Source organism: Tigriopus californicus, chromosome 1 (assembly GCF_007210705.1).
Source record: "Tigriopus californicus strain San Diego chromosome 1, Tcal_SD_v2.1, whole genome shotgun sequence".
Lineage (NCBI taxonomy): Eukaryota > Metazoa > Arthropoda > Copepoda > Harpacticoida > Harpacticidae > Tigriopus > Tigriopus californicus.
Genome location: NC_081440.1, coordinates 11,124,043 through 11,140,605, shown reverse-complemented (window position 1 = coordinate 11,140,605; position 16,563 = coordinate 11,124,043). Strand labels below are relative to the sequence as shown.

At 46.3% G+C, this 16,563-nt stretch overlaps 1 protein-coding gene across 2 annotated transcripts in view; it reads left to right on the top strand.

Moving 5' to 3' along the window:
* LOC131888936 (zinc finger E-box-binding homeobox protein zag-1-like) overlaps positions 1-16,563 on the top strand; it is a 50,492-nt gene that overhangs the window by 14,390 nt on the left and 19,539 nt on the right. For both annotated transcript variants that reach the window (XM_059237897.1, XM_059237906.1), the window contains exon 2: positions 11,950-12,402. In XM_059237897.1, the coding sequence (XP_059093880.1) occupies positions 11,950-12,402 (453 nt within the window). The remainder of the gene's footprint in view (positions 1-11,949; positions 12,403-16,563) is intronic.

Sequence of the window (16,563 nt, the reverse complement as noted above, 5' to 3'; positions counted from 1 at the left end):
CTCGTCACACAAAGCGAACAAGATTTCCCCCTCCTCGTTCTTCTCATCCTCATCATTCGCCTTTTCGGGTACTACTTTACTTCTTCTTTTCGGTTGTATTCTTTAAATCCCCGAAACCCACCTTCATGGGGAGATTACTCCCTTTTCGCACAGTCTATACAGTCCATATAGCTTATACGTATATCTGGCTCTTGGCCAGTGATCCCCTTTCCTCGCCCTGGATTAGGTTGTCAGAGAATTCAATAACCGATCTTCGAACCAGACTCGTTGGAGTTTCAAGGTACACTACTCATGAGGAGGAGAAGGAGGAGGAAAGAAGCGAAGAAAGGGAGCTAGCAAATCTGGACCATTTTTGTTGGCAGGTTTTTTCCCAAGGAAAAGAGGTGTGCCAGCAACATCAACTTCATCCCTGTTGAAAAAGATTTAATATCAGAAGAGGGTCATTTGCATTTCAATCCAACCCACGCTTGTCCACGAATGTGGAAGGAACCGGGAAATGAGATGAATGAAAACGTGAGCTTCGGGTCGAATGTAAGTGCTGCTCCGAATGCTCCCGATGCTCCCGATGGAGGCACTACTCAAGGTCGTTTGGGTGATTTCATTGGCGTCTGTCAACAGGCGTTCCCAATTATTGCCTAGGTAATTACCCGTAGTAGTTCATCATTACTGATAAACACCGTGTGTTTACCGATTTCCTGCCCCCTTAAGTTCGGGAATTTACTTTTGAAAACATTGTCCACAGTGCTAGATGTCTTCTAAAATCCGATTCCTGGCTGAACTGTCCAATTCTGCCGGGACGCGAGGAAGGACTTATTTTTCAAACGAATCCACTTTCATTAAGAGAGTGTTCCCGAGTGAAACGTGAGCAAATTATGCGCTCTTTGTTGGCAAGGCTCAACTGAAAGTGCGACAATTCAAGTTTGGAAGAGGATGAGCCGCTGTAGTTGCATTTTCACCTTTTTCCTTCGTCATGATAAAAGCGAGTTTTTCATCAGATAAGCATCCAAGACGACACAGACCTCCTTTCACACCTTGCACCTCAGTTCGTTCGTTCGTTGTTCGTTCGTTCGTTCCTTTCGTCATTGCAGTTCCTCTACCTTGGATCGATCCATCCGTGCGAAATGACTACAGATCATGAGGAACAACTTGAAGGCGAAGATGGGGAAGCTCGTGATGATGCATTTTTGAGGAGCATTTTTCTTTCATGTTTCGAGTCCATTTTTCCTCTCATCTTGTACAAGTCGTCATGGCAAAAGCGGGAGAGTAAAAGATAACGATCGTCTCTCAACATTAACAACTTCATCGCTTTATGCTCGTACAGTTTTGTGCCAGAGCAGGTAGGGAACATGGAACAACAGGCCACTTTGGAGTTGAGCCTGAAAATGGTCCAAGGCAATAAAAGGAGCTGTTCCCCAAAACAGTCGGGAGTTCCTGACGAGCTCGACTTCCGCCTTTCGTCCTGAGATGATCGCCAAATATTTGCTTGGGGTTTGGGAGGAGAATAATCCTTCACCAACCTTTTAAACGGTAGACTTCTTTTCTGGAATCCAGAACAAATTAATTCTTGTTGATCATACGTACGAGCCAAAGCTCATGTTCGATTTTGATAATCGTATGACCGAATGAGAATCGAATGACGCCCTGTATGCAACAAATGCTGCTAATAATACATTTCAAGTCCTGCAAAGTCAGAGGTCTATGCTTCTCTGTGGAGAAAAGTCAAGAGGTAATTGAGAGAGAAACCTTAAACTCTGAAGGTGATTGACTCGAGCCCTCTGAGCGATCCATCACCCCCTTTGGACCCAGAAACGAACCAACCAACCAACGCACGAAACAACAATCGAAGAGATGTATGAATGTAGGTCTTGGAGGACCCCTTTTTCCCCTCTCAATCCCAATCATTCGACTCCCTAAAGAACGGGATAATACAAATTACATATTCATACCTGACCGTTATTGCCTCTGAATGCTGTGGCTCGTCAGGTCAATTGCTCGCCTGAGAAGCCAGAAGCAATAAGTAGATTAAGCCTGGAACAGTCCCGTCCATTTGGAACGTAACCCACACAACTCTCTCACAATTCGGGTTGCACGAGGTCAGGTGAATCCCATTCACATATGATTTGAAAACGCATTCTCCTGTCATTTGAGGATGTCAATATTTCAAGATCTCTAGCTTGACATTGGATTCCACGGGGTTCTTCTGCTGCAGCCCGTCCGACCGTTCGTCTTTTCGTCCTCTTCTTACCTGTTCTCAACTCACTCGACTAGGTACTGTCAATTAAGTTGTTATGACAGGTTTGTGAAGGTCTACCTCAAACGTGAAATGCAATTCTCCAAATGATCGGGGAGACACAGAGTGTGGGGACAGGGAATGAGAGTTGGCCGATGGCTTTCTTAGAGGAGTGGGAGAAAAAGTTTTCTCTTCGTTCTCCTTCGAAACACGATCCCTTTTCACGAGGTCTCTTAAATTAAATCGCATCGAGAAAACTGCCATTTCATCCCTCGAGACATTCCATTCCATATTTGAGTTCCTATTGGATTTCATACCAAGCTGCCGCCGACTCCAAGATTGCTCCTGCTGAAAAGCACGAGGACAAAGACGGCCAGGAGCATTTCTAATCGTAAATCTGCTCTTTGAACATGGAAAAGATTGCCATCGATATCCAATAGGCCCCAATGACCCGGCCTCATATCCATTCACCAACCAGATCTGGAACCATTGTGCATGGGAAATAGGTCGCAGCCAACGTACGGAACTCGTGACGGGCAACAGGATTTTCCCGACCGCCACTGACGCCCGCTAAAGTTGTCAAATGACTCTCATTCTCCTTCATCTTTCATCCTTCAAGGAGGGTACAAAATGGATCTTTTTTTCGCCCTAATTATTGCTCCTGTGGCTGAAAATTGTGTGGGATTTCACCTTGCTTGTTGTGGCTGTTCCTCCTCCTGTTCCTCCTGCTCCTGTGAACTCGGTCCGTCAGAGCTCACTAACTAACTAGTACCTGGCCAGAGGCCATCCTCAAACTGCCACCGGTCATCACATGTCAAGGAACACTTCAAGCGTGGAACATGGAACAACAAAAGCCGCTTTTACATCGGGTATGTGCGTAGACCCACTCGCACACCACCCGAGTCGTCACTCACTCACTCACTCAAAAGCAAGAAAACGATCTCGTTTCAACCTCGAGTCTGTTTCATTCAGCTCAACCAGAGGTGGCAGTTCAGGGGGTTATCTTTTTCGCCCGACCTCCCTAAAACTAGCCAAAGGCCTTCTGAGAACAACAAGACAGAGAGAGAGAGAGAGGGCGTAAAAAGGCTGGAGGACCTGTGAAACTTTAGCGAGAGATTGGTTTTTAACGGAGTTAAGACGGACTAATGAGGAAACTTGAGACGGGAAAAAGAGAGATGGTTTTAAATTGGCCCCTGTGCCGATGTATGGGCATAGATCATTGTTGTTGAATTTGCTCAACAAAAGCAGGTTAAGACACATCTTTTTTGTCCACACAATCCTGAGTCCAGTTGACGGGAAGGTTGAGAAAAAATGAAAACATTTGCCGCTCAACTTAGTCGTAGGAGGAGACTAACGAAGCATTCTTATACTAAGACAGGTAGCTTTCACAGCTATCTCAGGTCACTTTGTTTCTTTTGAAGCCGAAAAGAAGAGAAACTGAACAACGAGGCAGAAAAATATCACCTCCGATCGACAAGCCCGAACTCGCACCGAAAAAGTTGTACTGGGTATAATGTACATTCCATATTCTACATAATGTATTACGTATATTGTCGATTTGGTTCCAAGCTAACTCACATGATGCTGATCATCAATGTACAGGCTAAATTTATAACAAAATAGGAAACCGGAAATATTAAAGGAAAATGCAAGAACGATTTCTCCTGGCCTAATTCGTACCCAAAGTCTCATGTTGAGAATGGAATAACAAGGCATGCAATCCAATGGCTACTCAAAGACTTTTACTGATGCACGGTAATATACAGCGCGTATTGTGCTGTGCGTTGTGCGCTGTGCGTACATGTGAATCTGCAATAGCCACGACTACTTCTACTCAATGCGGCTTGAACGTGATGTTTCAGAAATTTCCCCTCCTCGGTTTTGTCCATATTGTTTGACCTCACGTCACACCCGTTTTTCGAAGGAAACTGCTCGCCCAGTTACTTAAGAGCATCACCCAGGATCTCACCTTCTCAATGGGCATGAAATCCTCACGTCAATTATTCGCTGCCTGTCGACTGTCTTGAGGACGTTTATTATTCTGACGTCGAATAGGAAAACGGAAACAATGAATGTTTTTGGTCCATGCAAAAATCGTCTGTTCAACTCGCAGGTTCATTCCGAGGCATTGTGTTTCCCTGGGAGGGCTATCCAACACCAAACAAGCAATTACAAAAGAAAGTCATCTGGCCAAATAATACCATTCCATTACTTGGTTGACGATCTTGAAAGGTCCATCCTCTAAGTGTACTCTAGAGTGGCTGGTGATGTGTCGCCAGCCTCCTAGGAAATAATCATAATTGTCATTTGCCTGGCCTCACCGCAAGTTATTTATGGGTGTCTGCCGAGATAATTACCCTCCCCCACTTTTGACTAAGACTACTTCACTTCTCCTACGAGTCCGTACAACCCCCCTCAAAGGAGCGGGAAAAGCCTCTTGTTCCCTTCGAACAACTCGACTCGGTCCCATGATCCATATTGTTTCTGCTTCAAGGAACAAGTTTTTATTACTCATCCTCGATCCTCTCCGAGTCTCAGTGAGTAAGTGCTCCACTTCCCTGCCATCCCACCACTCTTTACCGATCTACAATATTGTGGGCAGGGCACAATACATAGAGCTTACCAGAGAGCATTTATTTATGAACACTTCATTCACTACGATAGTCCAGAGTCGAATGTGGTTCCTGAAAATGATTGAGATGGACCAGAACCCCTGCAATTTCTAAGATCAAGAACGGTCACGCTCTGATCACTAACAACTATTAGGGGTCTTCAGTGCCCAACTTTGGTTTTGCTTGGATGTATCCAAAGATGTGCTTCCTTGTCATCAAGGAACAAACCTTTGAGATGCTGCTAAAACAAAAAGAGAGTCGAGAATTCAAACCGGGAATCGAGGTGTCCATTAGCTACGAGGAACTTGAGCTGTTTTTTCCCGGGCGAGTCTGGTTTCTATCAAAGCTGGATGGAATGATTGCGAAGATTGGACTAAAGAGCGAGCAAAAGAAAGAAAGATAGGATGGCCAATATATCCACTCACCGTAGAGAGAGAAGGACGACGACGACGACTAAGAAGAAGACGAAGATCGTGGCAAGTGGCTTTCTGGAAATTATGAGTGGTTTTTTCTGCTGTACCGTACATGGCAAGTGGCTTTCTGGAAATTATGAGTGGTTTTTTTTTTTATTCCCTTCCCTGACTTTTACTGTTGGCGAAGCTGGTGAAAGACAGCAGGGCTGCCCGACCAATTGGCTCCTTTCTACTCTAATTGTGATGATTGATACATTCCATCTCAATCATAATCAGAAGAACAAAAAGAAGCGACTCCGGACTATCCGCTTGGTATTGTACGCACTCTGTATTGCTTGGACATCGAGAAACACTCGGAACAATGACGGGTCTTCATGCAGACCAAAACCCTCATTTTACCTACGCCAAGGCATCCATTCTGAACGGTAGAAGGAAACGGTAATCCCCTATTTCCTCTTTTTGGGCGGTGAGGCTGCACCTCCAATCAAGTGGCTCCGCCCATTAGGCTCAGGTTTCTTGGAAAGATATGTGCCATAATTCTTTTCGTTCGAGTTGGCCGTTCGAAATCCTGAGCCACGTTGAAGACAGGTTGTGCCCCGCCAGATTTTGTCCCCATTTCACATTGTTCAACTGTGTTAGGAGACTCAAAGTAGCTCGCGGAGCCAGCAGTCGAACAAAGGTGTGCAACATGAGAACATCTCCCAAATTGTCTAATGCTTCAGGCATATGGAGAAGAAACGAACGACTTGGATGGGTCGAGGAAGCTCATTGAGTCGCTGTTTCTCACCTCAGTCAGGAGGAACAGCTCTCTGTCAACGTTATCACTCCCGCTCACACGCATTTACTGTACGCATACTACGTACATAAAATATTTTCGTTTTCGGATTAGCTAACGTGTTATCACTTTGCCATGATTCTTGAAATATGGCTTTGGCTTGAGATCAGGATGGCACAGTCGAGAGTGAGAGAAACACTGTGTACATGCTACGTATGTATGAGAGGGAGAGATTTCAGCATATGTCTCAATTTCATTCTGTTTTCATTTCATTTCTCCCTGGGGAGCTAATTTAACATCCCATTCGGCGGTGATTCCGTGATCTAGCCACGGATTCTCACATAAATAAGACAAGTCGCAGAATGAAAGAGCGAGAGAAAAACTCTTGTGTTGGGCATGCCCTTCGCTCGTCTTGGCCCAAAAGCTGTGAAGCGTTTGCATATTGGTAATAAGTATGAATTAGAGAACATCATGACGTTTTCCACATCATCTGAAAAACGAAGGAAATTGACAGGAAGCTCCTAAAGTGTGTTTGTGAAATATGAATTCGTTCCACATCCAGAAACCTACGTCAACAACCACAGCCAATGGATGAGCAAATACTGCCGTATACGTATATATACAGTATATATATGTGAACTATAGTCGGCGAAGAGGCAGAGAGCGCCAAAACCCAATTATTGCGATAGGGTCGGTCTATTTGGCAACAATTTATGTCACCACCCCGAGTCAAGTGGGTCGGTTTGAAGATGGCTGATGTTCTTCTTCCAGTTGAGCGCGTGGTTCCATGGCCTTGGTGCCATATTCCCACACACGCACGCAGGCACGTAAGAGCGAAAAGACCAATGCTTTTTCTTGCTCAAGTTCCAAGTTGGTTTGTGATTGTACCAGTTTGTCCTGAACAAGAGAAGTATCTCGGGAAGAGGTTAAAATGCTTGCTTTGATTTACGAGGTATAAAGTTTCTTCACGGTGGCCTCTGTCCTCTCTTCCTTCTACTTCTCCTCTACTTCTTCTTTCACAGCCTTCATTCTCCAGCTTCCACGTTCGCTCGTTTCGAGACTTGAGAGAAACGGAGAAAGATGCGAAAAAAGAAAAGTTTGCTTCATAAAGTTGCCCCCATCACGACAAGTGTTCAGCGCCCATGCTTGCCCAAGCAGATTAATAAAGAGCCGCTACCTAAGACCTCCGTTAATTAAAGAACAACTTGATTTGCTGCCCAAACTTTTCGGGACATGATAACGATTAATGACCAAGACGCAGGGCCACGAGCCAGTTCCTTGGCTCCATAAACGAAGACTGGACAGGATTTCAAATTCCGTCTATTGATGACCTCATTATTCTGGAAGTGAGGAGGGGGTGTTGTAACTTTCGCCGGTTCTCCCACATTGACCCCAAAAGTTCGTCTTTGACATCCATCGGCGGCAAGGGTGTAATCTTACCATGCACGCACAAAGTAGGTTGGGTGGCTGGGTGGTGCTCAACTAATCCTCAAGCAGTTTCCGTTCGAACACACTCGACGCCATCGATATATACGGCCAACAAAATGTTTTTCAAAAGGGTATAAGTTTTTGGATATTGATGTGTATTAATGCTGGTCGAATGGACAGGTGATTGAAAGATCGGTTAGACTCGATCGAGTAAAGGTAGTATGTTGATGAGTGGAGAGAGTGCGTGACTTAAGAGCGCGCTGTGCTCGCTCAATCTCGCCGTTATTTGAAATGAGAACATTGCCAGGATTCCTGGCCGGCACATCTTCCGTAAATGCTATGACGACATCACATTGGATGAAGACAAGTATGGTCTTCCATGCGAGTCTGTCCAATTCTTTTCTCGATGTGTCATGTTCCATTTTCATCGTTAGGAACGTACGAGTACTTTGTCGTTGCAGATTGAAAAGCTTCTTTATTGCTGACCAATTCTAGCTAGATACATGGAATAAGCCCTTTTTGAAAAAGCCTCCCCTCCCGAAACGAAGCCTGAACTGTGGGTTTGAAACGGTGGTGCCGAAATTTGAATGACCGTTAATATGGCGCGATTATGCAAATTCGTGGCAGGACTCATATTAGTTGGATGGCTGGGAGCGAAACGCCCTTGACAACCGAGAACAAAGGCCCTCACCTGAATGCTCAAGGATCATCGCTTCCAACGGATCTTAGCCTTCTCTTGAATGGCTCTTCGGATACCACCCTGGGTCCCCCAAATCCTTAATGATGAGCTTAAGATGGCCGCCATCCATCCATCCGTCCATCTATCTATCCGTCCGCCCATCCGTTTGAACTCCAGCTCCTACTGGAACATGTCACTATAGTCGAACACCGTTCTATTATTACCTTGAAGCTCCCAAGTCCTGATGATGATCATGGGAATGGAGGTAATCTGAGCCGACTCCAAGCCAAGCCGCCGCCACCAAACCTCCGACTCAAGTGAATGCCTCTCTTCGGACTGGCCTACTTTGGCTCTCGACTTGGTGTTACTGGCTTCACAGAGAGAGAGAGAGACAACGAAATAGAGAAAATGATGATGACGATGGTCATGATGAAGAGACAAGGGGAGAGACGACCACGACGACCACGACGCTCTCCACAAAAGTGTATCCAATGTAATAAGTGGGTGGACACTCTCTGCGTCTCACTCTCTCTCATACAAACACACAAACATACACACACACACACATAGACATAGACATACACAATACAAGAAGCTCGGACAATTTGTCGCGTTGTCTCGTAATCAACCATTATTTTTCGCACCGTATCTTGTGTTCAGGGTCATTTGTAACTTTATCCTAAAATGAGGAGGGAATCCAGATACGAAGCTCAAAGAGAGGGGAAAAATAAGGCTGGGGTTAAAACACGAATCTATTCCGAATGAATCTCCGCATCACGAGTTGACATGGCGTGGCGGAATCCTGCAATGATATTCAAATTTGCGATCGAATGGACGTCCGTGGAGCACACGCCAATCGGCATCGTCATCATCATTTCTGGATCATTTTTTCGTCTCGTTCAACTTTTCCCCTGCCGTGTTCCGTTGGTCCCCATCCTGAGATAGATGCGTGTGCTCTCGCTTCTCTGATTTGAAATGGATCCGAGGCAAATTGCCGGTAATTGTCCCAACTCTGAAGCACAGCTACGGGTTCACGTGTTGGTGTAAACGAAATGCAACTAGGTAGAACCAAATGCGAGTTTAGTAGTGCCCAAAATCGTGACACAGGAATTCGTTTCAGCCACCACCATCACCAGCACTACCACCAGTGAGTTGTGGAGGTCTCTCTTTGTGAGCGTGTTTGTTGTTGTTGTTTTTCTCAGAGGGGATTGAGGCTCTTCTAACTTGGGTCGGGATCTGCTCAGTCCTGGGCTTCCGGATCGATATCCATTACCTTTTCATTGAGCTGAAGTTACTTGCCGTGACGAGGAGGACAAAGCCCAATGCTCATGTTGGGTTGCCGTCCAGATGGAAGAGTGGTACACAACAGTTCAAATACAACACTTCAGCCTCCACAGCATCTACTAAACAACATCCAAGTTCCGTCCGGGATTCGAGAGACTCCTGGTAACGGCACCAATAACGAACCCGATGGCGGGGAACTGTTCATTTGTAGGTGATTAGCATATTGGACCATTTATTATCGCTTAATGGGCTGGCTGGCTGGCTGGTTGGCTGGTTGGCTTGCCTTTCCTCGTGCTGCTCAGTGGCGAGCGTTCTCTTTCTCCTCCCCCTCTTGGGTCTTTGGTGCCATGGATTCAGGTACGGAGTAAGAAACAACCTGCGAGTACGTTCTACCAACTACGTTCTGCCAAGAGTGGAGAGAGGCTCTCGGAGAACCAACCACCAGGTAAACGAGGGAGAGAGCCAATGGCAATCCAGGTAGCTGGGCGTGAAGCGGGCTGATAGCTCTGGGTTTCGACGAACCAGAGTGAGTGTGAGAGGCTCCTCCTCGATTTGGACGTGATCATAAATCATTAGCTGGAAAGGAGAAGGAGGAACGGAGAGAAGGTATTTCGAACACGGAATTTCAATGGGATCCTCCGAAACAGTGGGTGTCTCGCTTCCGTTGTTGTCGCACGAGTCCCACCGGTTCCTTCTCGCTCATGATTTACTAGCTTCCATATCTACTCTCTAGTCTTCCATGGTAGTCTACGTACGTAGTCGTTGTACGCACAACACTCGAAAAGGAGCTTATTTTCTGACTCTGAATGTTCTCCTCCTTGTCGTGTTCCCCTGCTGGTTGGTGTTCCACTCGCTTGTTCCTTTTCTCTTTTCCATTCCTATTCTTCTTCTCTTTCCATCCATTCGTCGGGGATCGTTGAAACCATTGAATCTAACCTTCGGCGCACTTAACTGATCACATTTGATATTGAGGTCCTGATGGTAGTCCGTAAATCATAAATTGAATTCAATTTTCCCTCTCACTCTCCATCGTTGACTTCCACGCAGGGTGGAAAAAGAGACAGAGAATGAAAGACCGAACGAACGAGGGAACGAAAGAACCAACGAACCCAGGAACGAGGAGAGACATCAGCCACTTCAATTGAGCAAATCAATGTGTGCAAAGGAAATCTGTGATAGATGATTGAATTCCAACAATTTACCAAACTCTCCCATCACAATTGGAAAGGGCTTTGAGCTCTTGAGTTCCTAATACTACAATTGCCATGTCGTGTCACAATTGTTATTAGGGGCCTTTCAATGGGTATTCAGATAAAGGAGGCAGGAAGGAAGCCCAATTTTTGAACAATGCCATCTGCCATTTCCAGAATAAGCATAAACAATGGGTAGTAGACCTGTGTGAGCGTACGTAAGCTCCTAAAAGGGGCAATCACCTCGGAGTCTGAACTAAAAGGAAAAGTTCCTATCCCAGAATAACCGCGGATTGTTTGATTGATGTCAGTTTGAATTGGAACCATATTTAGAGCAGAGGCTCTATCCCTTGAGCATCCCACGAGCACTAATAGTAGCCTCGTATTCAGCCGAGTCCTTGGAAGCGTGAAATGCTGATGAAGCGCCTTCACCGACAGTATTCGTCCCTCCGTGCGTCCGTCCGTCAACCCTGCTCGGTCCAGCCAGACGGTTCTTGTGTGCTCAGAGCTTTTAAAAGATTAATTGAACTTGATTCCTTTCGGTGGTGGATTGCTCTTTAACTCTGACAGCTGAAAGATGTTTGAATGGGAGGCAGGAAATCGTCTTGACACTTTAACGATCTCGTATGCATCCTCCACCTTTATATCTGCTCATTCTAGCAGCACTGAAATTTGCATAGGAGCCCATTTCTTCTCTTTTTCACGCCTCTCTTCAAGATCAAATGGACTGGGCGGACGGGGTGGGGGTGGTGGTAGAAGTGTCGGTGGTGGTCTTGCTGGATAGTAGTACCACTTCTAGTTGGATTTGTAGTAGCCTCTACTTGCTGCCTGCTGCCTACCACTGCCACTGAGATGTGTTGCCAATTGGCTTTCGTGTTTGGTCCATGTACTTCAGGTGAAGAAGCGATATAAAAGCCTTTTGCCCATGGATCAGAGCTGTCGCTTGTGTTTTCATGTTTGACTTCATTTTATATTGTACAACCGACTAAGCGTTCACTCTTTAGGGCAGCATTGGGATGGGTTTGTAATTTACAACATGGTTTGTTTGGGACCCTCCCTCTAAAACGACCACAAGCGCAGAAGCGTTGGGTTGGCTGGATAGAAGCAACCATGGGATATCCCATGTACGTACATACAGCAGTAGTACGAGTAGTTCGACCACGAGACAATACTGTCCGAGGAATTAAGAGTTATCTTGAAGGATGTTGCGGCAAATTTGTAATTCCCCCTTCCTTCTTCCCTCTCTGGCGTTCCTTAAGAGCAAATTGGGACACTATCGCAAAAGTAGATCAGTTGGGATGGAATTAATTGACCTTTTTCTTTGACTCTTTGTTGCAGTTGAATTGGAAACCATGGGCACTCCCACTCCCAGTCAAGTTGGCGATGCCGTGGTCGATTCCGGGGTGGACTCTGAGGTGTCACCATCGAGCCCCGAGAGCAATCACAACGAACGACTCAGCTCTGTGATCAGTGACTCCATCATGGAGACAGCAGAGACCTTGTTGGCCTTGAAGTCCAGTGGCAAAACCACTACCTCCAATTCCCCTTCCTCCTCCTCTTCCTCTTCTTCCTGCATTGCCATCCATCCCGACCCTCTTCCTATTACGGCCCTTCCCCTTTTACCCCTTCCCTCCTCTCAGAATCCGCCCATTCTATCGTCCCACCCAATTGTAGTTCCATCCGCGAAATGTGTTGTCGATGAAGCTTCCAAGATTCAAGAGTATTTGAGACGCGGCGATACGGCCGTTGTGTTCCCACAGCATCCGGATCCCATTTCACATCACGAAAAAGGTAAGCAAGACAGCCAACCCTAAGCTCCCTTTTGAAATTAGGGACGACATTTGATCTCACCTTCTTGGTTTCCCAATGCCGGATTATGCCCCATGTCTTTGGACTTCCGTCTGTCCGTCCGTCCATCTTTTTCGCTCTTATGTCTTTGAGCTGTAGGACCCCATTCCTAAGCAAGAACATAGGACCATAGGCGGATTGCTTCAAAGCTTTTTATTGCCAAAGTTTCTCGAGAGAAAAAGCCTGGCAGAAGGACACAGGGAAAAGGAGATAAGGCACAACCAACCATCTCGCCCAGCCATGTTAGTTACGTACAACTAGTCCTTGTAAAGGTGGATGGATCCTAGGGCTCACGGCCTCTTGACTGGGCGTGAAGGTAGCCAATCTTTTTTTTTTATTCCATCTGCAAGATCATGGAAAGTGTAAGAACGGACCAACACGAAGTAGGTTCTGCTCTACCTCTTTTGCTTCTCATCTCCTGTTCCTTTGTTCATTGAACATGAGGTCCACCCAATATGCACAATGCCTTTAGACCTTGCCAACTCGTTCCCAGATTTTTATTTGTACTACGTTTCCATCCTATGGGTTACCCCAAGCACTACTACTACAACCGAGTGGGCTCTTTCCCTCGTGCACGTGGTCGTCCATCCCTGCTCAAAATGTAAAAGAGCCCTCCGAATGGGATTGGACAATTGGCTCTGTGGATCTCCTTCGTGGTCTTTCTCCTCTGTGCCTCTCTATCCTTGGTCTCCTGTACAAAGGCCGAGGATATATGCATCCCCTCTCCACCTTTTGTGGCTGATCCTTTAACTGTGGACAGAAGGACCCTGGCAGAGAAGGTGAACCAACGAAGTTGGGTCTCTTGGTTGCTCTTTTCATATCAACTGTATGACATTCCCATCAGATCTGGCCCCAACACGGGCCAGAAAAGGGGGCGTCCATTGCCAAGTTTGCTCAAAAAACTTGGGATGAAGACTTGCTGACACCACTCCCATTTCACAATCAGGAGCCTTCAAGCGGCCTCCTCGCTTGGGCAGGTGTCTCATTTATTGGTGAGTGGCAACGGCGTCCTCGACAACGACGACAACGACCACGATGATGATGATGATGACAACAACAACAACTACTGTGGAGAGATACTGAGGCAGAGGTCTGTTCTACTATCTGATGACCGTGGAGGAAAAAGGTCCTCTCCAGATCTGTTTTCTGGTCTCCTCTCTGAATGAAAGTTCTCCGCTTTCTTCTCCCCTCATCGTCTCACTCACTGTCGTTGGTGCCTTGTTGTCATCAGCAGACTCAGGTAGAGAAGATTAATGAGTCCGATCCGTTCTCGAAAAGTCGTGAGCAAACATACGTGGGCTCACATGGGGAAACGAAAGAGAGACAGAGAGAGAAAATCCCCTCCAACACCACTGCAGAGTCTACTGGACTTGTTATCAATGATATATCCTCAACAACACCAACGTGGAACCCAAGAGTACTGTTCATGTACGTACGACAGGATAGGATCAGAAGGAAGAGGAGCATCTCTCTCCATTGTGTACCCAATATTTATTGGAACCTCGATTTGGAGACTTGATTTGTTCAGTATTGGGAGCAGGTCTGCTTCCAGCCTTCGTGTGTTGGGTTTGGTTAATACCTTTGGGCACCTAAGGTTTGACTACCCTACATGTACGTGGATAGTGTTGGGAGCCCGGTCCTAGATAAGGCGCCCCAAATGGCAAATAAATGTGCTGAGCCAGCTCTACCACACCTTCTCGTTGTGAAATGGTAGAGCCGGTCTTGAAGCATATCCCCCAATTCTGGGTTAAAAAGGGTAAAATGTCGGTAGGAGGAGGAAAAAGAGGAGAAAGAAATTTCCTTCCTGTCCGCTCCAAATCTGAAATGACATGTTTGAAATCTTACCATGAAAATCAGTGACCATTCAGTTCGCTCAGCAGGAAATGGCTTTTTTCTCTCTCTTCTCTGTCCCTTTCCGTTCCATTGTTCCTTTCTCTCTTTTGCCTGCCCTCTTTCTCTCGTTCTCTCTCTCGCTCTGTGAAGGAAGACACAGAGGCTCGTTCAATTTGCATTTGCCGCTAGGTTTCCTCGGGTTTCCCTTTCAATTTACATTAAATGCGCCGAATTTGTAGAGGGATTTTTCCCTTGTCTATAATGTCTATCAAAAGATCGAACTGACAAGTCCAGGCTACCGCTGGCCTGCCAACCAGCTCTCATGCTGTCTTCCTCGTTCCATCGGCATTCGCTCCAATCTCTTTCCATCAGAGAAGGGAGCGTGGAAGAGTTGGAAGAATCAAGTTCCAAGCAAAACGAAATCCAACCGATCAAGGTATAACAAGCAGCTTCCAATGCATCTCTTAAAAAGCCCGGCCCACTTTGATTGCTTGGGTATATGCAATTAGGCCACTTTGATACAAAGGAGCTTCGAAAGAAAGTCACCCCTCCAATCATAGTGTCTAGTACGTACGTAGTAGGTACGAGGGCAGGAAATCGAAATTCTGAAATGGATCTCGAACTGAGCACATCCATGCGTGATCAAGTTCGATTCAAATCGATCAACTCACTGCCAGGATTACGATCAACATATGTGAGGGGGAGAACGAGGAGTGCCCACCCAAGAAAGGGCCACCGATCAATGAGGGTTCCCGGGTGACAAGCCTGAGCCTAGGGCTGATTTCACTTCAATTGAAGGCTCGTCTTTCCCTTCCTCGTTTATGCTCTTAATACCCAAGAATCTCAAGCAGTTGGCCTCTCCTTTTAATATCCTCAAAGTTTGCTTTATCTGGCCTTGCTCTATTTGGCCTTGCATGAGGTGGTTTTCTATTCTCTATTAGCTGGATGGTCAGCTACATGGAAATCGAGCGAGCGAGCAAGCCAGCAAGCGAGCGAGTGAGTGAATGAGCTCCTTGGATGTGTCAATCCGCCTCGCGTGAGAAGTGACATGTTTCCCGAAAAGGGATCATCTGGGCTTCAAGGCGAAGGAGAAGGCAACGGTGGTGGGTGGTGGTAGTAGTAGTAGTGGTATTATCGCGGTGGATCTAACACCAGCCTAAAGGAGATTGAAAATTACTTTAAAAGGTTTTTTGAGTTTGCCACTCTTTAATTCAGGAGCCAGCCTCCTTAGGAAGATGAAGGCGAGAACGACGGGACGGATGACGAAAAGCTCTCCGGCACACGAAGCCGAAGAAGCCCCACAACGTTACATTGCTATGTACAAGAGGAAGAGCCAAGCCGTCCGAGATCCTGTGGGCTCTTCATGATTATTCAATTAGATGAAGGATGGTCTTTTCTTTTCCACGTCTTCGCATAACATGTCGTTGGTACGTCTGTTGTTTTTTTCCTTTTTCGTTCTCCATTTCCCATGGACCACTGAAGCTCTGGACTGACCGAACGTCAGTGATCTTCACGTCGTTAAGTGGTCCCACTTGAGTTCCACTCCGGTCCCAATATTATGAAAGACAACCAATGAACTCAGCCTGAGAGGCTTAGTGTCCAGCCATCCAGTTGTCCAGGGGTTGCGTGGACTAAAACGTAGGAGTAGAATAAGATAATTCATTGGAATATATTTTTCTTTCCCCGCTCGTCAGTCCCAAGGCTTTTTACTTTTGGTGCCACGGCCACAACAATAGCAAATGTGGATGACTTGTAGCGGGGACAGGACGCTTGAGTAGGAAATTTTGTATTCCTCATCCACCCTGGGTCTTGTGGCACAGTAGTAATATGACATGGACTTAATTCATCATCCCGCTAAAGAGTGTGCCGCTTCTTGTGCCTCGCGGGCTCGAACATTTGGAAGCGGTATTCCTCTGGCTTGGGCTGTGATATCACTCGGTAAAAGTTTTTCTTTCCCCTCTCGGTGAAATGAAGATGAAAGTTTTGTTTCTTCCTCTGCTGTTGCTGCTGCTCCTTTCTGAAGAGAAATGAGCGACATTTGGATGCTGACAAACAAATTTTCGCAAACAGCCTTCCTTCCGATCCTTCATTCAGCCAACTTTGCTCGTCGGAATTCGGGAACTGCAAAAATAATCAGAACTGACATCAATCTGACGTGGAACAACCTTTTTCGGTTCCGCTGAGTGCACATGATTGTTCCACTTGCGCCACGCATCTCGTCTTCACTACTGCCCTGGTTGGTGGGCAAGAATTAGAATGAGAGCCGTTCGT